At 48.3% G+C, this 4,263-nt stretch overlaps 1 protein-coding gene across 1 annotated transcript; it reads right to left on the bottom strand.

Annotated features, from left to right (window-relative positions):
- Nucleotides 1-589: 589 nt before the first annotated feature.
- Nucleotides 590-3,495, bottom strand: Rnf227 (ring finger protein 227). The gene is made up of 2 exons (XM_027946844.3): nucleotides 2,889-3,495; nucleotides 590-2,817 (listed from the first exon to the last, which is right to left on the bottom strand). Exons 1-2 carry the CDS (start codon nucleotides 3,400-3,402, stop codon nucleotides 2,762-2,764), a joined length of 570 nt encoding a protein of 189 aa, XP_027802645.1. The 5' UTR covers nucleotides 3,403-3,495; the 3' UTR covers nucleotides 590-2,761.
- Between the last annotated feature and the right edge of the window lie 768 nt (nucleotides 3,496-4,263).

The raw sequence follows: 4,263 nt of genomic DNA, 5'->3' as shown, positions 1-4,263 counted from the left end.
TGTGTGCTCTGTTATTTTGGCTGAGGGAGTTCTTGGGTGGGAAAGGGATAAAAAATTATTGCTTTCTGCCATTTCGTATCATCTGTCTTTTCCCCCCCACACACACCTTTTTTAAATTGTGACTTTCCTTTACCTCATTTTTGTCTCTGAATCATTCACTAAAACTGGACCCTTTTTCCAACATCAGCTGTGTGATGAGCTCAGTGTAGAGGAGGGTGAGCAGGATCCCTGTGTGGCTTTGTGGCTTCAATGGAGTATAGAGAGGGAGCAGGCTTCCTTGACAGAGGTACAGTGGGAGGAGTGCCTGACAAGGAGTCAAAATTGCCTTCAAGTCCTTTGATCATCCTCTTCCCTTTAATGCTTAGTTCCCGTAAGAGTCAGTAGAGGTCACTACAGCTCCATAGGTTCAATTTCATATGAAGTACAGGTACTTTTGTTGTTGTTGTTTTTAAGGGTTAGGGGTCAGACCTGCAATAGTGCCAGAGATGTGAACTGCTAAGACACTACCTTGGCATGTATTGTTCACTAACAGAAGCTTTCAGAAGCTGAGCAAGGCCAAACCCTTTATTCCTAAGGCTATTTCAAAAAATAAGAGAGATGCAACAAACATTTATTGAATATCTACTGTACATGAACACTGTGTTTGGCCCTGGAGATAAAAGTCACAAGTTAGTCAAGGCTCCCATGTAGCTTCTACTTAGTAGAGTACACCCATAAAATGTGAAATATCAGAAAATAAAAGGAAAAAGCCATTATGTTACAAAGGATGGGGAAAACAGCAATCAAAAAAGGGAACATTTAAACTGAGAGTTAAGAACAGGAAAATGCCAAATACATGTTTAGTTGGGTGTAGTGTGTATGCCTATAATCCCTGCAGTTCAGGAGGCTGAAACAAGAGTATCACAAGTTCAAGGCCACCCTTGGCAACTTGGCAAGACCGTCTCAAAATCAAAATTTTTTTAAAAGCCAAGCACAGTGGCACATACCTGTAATCTCAGCTGCTGGAGAGGCCGAGGCAGGAGGATTCCCAAGTTGAGGCCCTAAGCAACTTAGCAAGATCCTGTCAGAATATAAAGGGCTGAGGATGTAGCTCAGAGGTAAAGTACCTTGGGTTCAATCCCCAATTCTGCAAAACAAGCAAAATAAATCCAGGAACATGGAGATTTACCCAGGTGTAGAGCATTCCTGTAATTCCAGTGACTCAGGAGGCTGAGGAGGCCAGCCTCAGCAATTTAGTGAGACCCTGCCTCAACATATTAAAAAAGGGGGGGGGGGGGTTGGAGATGTACCTCAAGGGTAGAGTGCCTGGTTCAATCCCTAGTAGCACACACAAAGTTTCTAGTCTAAAAATAAATGGATACTTTCACAACTTGTCAATAATAATAAAGCTTAGAGACAAAGCTAAACAACCAGGATCCATACTTGTCACTTTTTTGAGGTGGAGTAGATGGCATTTGCCATCCTTCAGTCTCAACCTCTTTCAGTCTCAGCCTCTGAGTAGCTGGGATTACAGGTATGAACCACCACACCCAGCTTAAATTCACATTTTTAACTCAGAAAAAATGTAATACAATAACTTCTTCAGCAATAGAATGATATTTAGACCTTTCAATAAGATAGTACATGGATTGTGTTTTAAATCATCTGTCCACAGATGATATCTTAGAGTGTCTAGGATCTTGACCAATACTTCTTAAACTTTTCATGCACACAGATCACACAGAATCAGAATCTAATTCAGTAAATTTGGGATCTTGAGATTCTACACTTCCAACAAGCTCCACACTGACACCAACACTGCTGGTCCTTGACCATGACTCTACTCTTAAGATATTTATAGGTATGTAATAAAATAGCATTCACAGCATGCAATAGGTAAGGTTTTCATTACAGGACACAAGTTTAAAATTATAAAAGCACCTTTTTTCAGTAGTGCCAGGGTGTCCCTGTGACTATAAAAAATACAGATAATATAAAAAGTTTTATATTTTGATGATTTTACCAAATGACTCTCCTTTCGTCTTCTGAAAAAAAAGGTTTTTAGTTGTAGATGGACACAATATCTTTATTTATTTTTATATGGTCCTAAGGATCGAACCCAGGGCTCACGCGTGCGAGCCAAGCGCTCTACCACTGAGCTACCCTTGATAAACCCTAATTAGGTGTCTCATATGATGTGCTCTGGCCCTTCGAATACCTGCCCTAGCAGACTGAAGAGAGATTGTGAAATGAAGCAAGGACCTAATCATAGGCAGGGAGGCATCTCAATAATTTCTGGAACAGAACTAGGAGTAGAGAGACAACAGGCATACTAGCATCCTTACATGCCAGAGAAGTGAAATTCTAACATGCCATGAAAATTAGCCTCTTTCTCATTCCATCTTTTTAAAATATTCAAACCATTGACAACTGCTAAAATGGGACCTGTTGCTCCCACACACCACAGCGGCCCTGGACAAAAGCCAAAGCCACAGCTAAGAAAACAGTCTGTTTTCTTCCCACAGTAATGTAGGCTTTGTTTATATCATCCCTGGGCCTGAAAATGTAATGCTGGCAATCAGTAGATGGGGGCGAGTTTGTCTAGGAGGCTCCCAGCTCAGCATCAACATCTCCCAGGGCGTTTCCTTCTGCCCAGGCTCAACTCCATCACGTGCCAATACCGGGATCGGAGGGGGTAGTCTTGACATCAGTCCCCTGTACTAAAACACGCCTGAGGCTGCAGCTCCCACTTTTCTTCTGCCATAGCTTCCGGATTACTCGGTTACAGCGTGCAACAGGTCACGTGGGCAATGTCCTTGATCTCTGGACAGTAGAGCACTATGAGAAAGAAGATTTAGTAGCAGAAGGAAGCAACCGAACCCTAGCGTTCCCCCAGGATCTGCTCTCACCGTTGCTAGGCAGCGGACGCCACCAGCGGCGCGCGGGCGCCAGGACCCTATCCCAGAGCCGCTGGAGCGCGCGCCACCCCGCGCTTCTAGGGCCCGCCCCCTCCTCGCACTCCTCTTCCTCGTCGTCTGCCTCTCCTTCGCCGCTTTCCTTGGCCAGGCTCCCCGCCTCATTTCGCTCGCGCGCAGCCCGCGCTTTTTCCTCCAGTCGTGACCATAGGCTTGGGTCCACAGCGACCTCCGTGACGCCGCCACGCGGAAGCGGGGAGGGCGCGCGGCAGAAAGGGCACGTGATGACGCGGCGCAGGCGCACCACGCGCGCGGCCGCACCGCTGCCGTCGCCTCGCGCCGCCAGCTCGCGCAGGCAGGCGGTGCAGAGCGTGTGGCCGCAGCGGGCGCGCACCGTGCCAGGTAGGCGACGGGGCGCGCGGCTCTCGAGGTTGAAGGGCCGGTAGCAGATATTGCAGTCCAGCTCGCTTCGCTCGGGAAGAGAGGGCACCCTCACTAGGAGCTGCATCGTACCCGCCACAGATTTTAGGGTGCCGCTCACTCAGCCGTGGACAGAGCAAGCGAACCTTCTTGTGGCCCGGGTCCGGTCCTGGGGCCCGCGCCGCGGCCTCTCACCTCTTTTAATAGTGAGGTTCTGCCCTCGAGGCGTCAGGTGGCTGTGTGGCCACTCCCTTCCGCGGCACGCGTGGGGGCGGTGGAGGCACTACGCCCGGAATGCCAGCGTGGGCGGAGTAAGGGAGGAGGGCCAGGAGGTGTCGGGATTATCCTGGGGGTCACACCTTGCATTGTCCCCTACACGAACTTCTTCACCTCCAGCACAATGCCAGCACTCTTTAACTATACTATTTGCAAATCCCCAGGCCCCTTCTTGCGCTCCTGCCTTCAGTCACTGGCACCAAAGGTCCCTCGGCCTTATTTTTAAGTTGCTCACTTTTTCAAGAGTCTCCTCAAACAGATTTACTAAGCCAGTTATAGTGCCTGTTCTGCCAATCTGTAGTGGGCTCCTGGATATCTGCATGGATGCTACCCAGTGTCTCAGCCCTTAGCCCTCAAAGGACCTCCCTGTGTTCTTGTTAAGACTGATTTCTCAAATTTCATCCTCCCCAAACTGTTCAACCCACTTCTCAGCCTAAGATAGGGACCTAGATTCCAGGACCTTAGACTTAGGAATGCTGGGAATCTGTACCCTCCAGAGTATCCAGGCTTGGACACCCACACAGTGTGATGGCTCTAGCAAAACAATCCAACATGACTTCTGACTCAGGAGTCTGACTTCCTCCCAGGTAAACAGGACATGGTACTCACAACCTACATTCCTTTATTGTGTGGCACCCACACTCAGCTGCCTCCTCACACTGCTCTCTTGGAC

The sequence above is a fragment of the Marmota flaviventris genome, chromosome 17 (genome assembly GCF_047511675.1).
Source record: "Marmota flaviventris isolate mMarFla1 chromosome 17, mMarFla1.hap1, whole genome shotgun sequence".
NCBI classification, from domain to species: domain Eukaryota; kingdom Metazoa; phylum Chordata; class Mammalia; order Rodentia; family Sciuridae; genus Marmota; species Marmota flaviventris.
The sequence above is the reverse complement of the archived record's forward strand: the minus strand, read 5'-3'. Positions and strand labels throughout refer to the sequence as shown.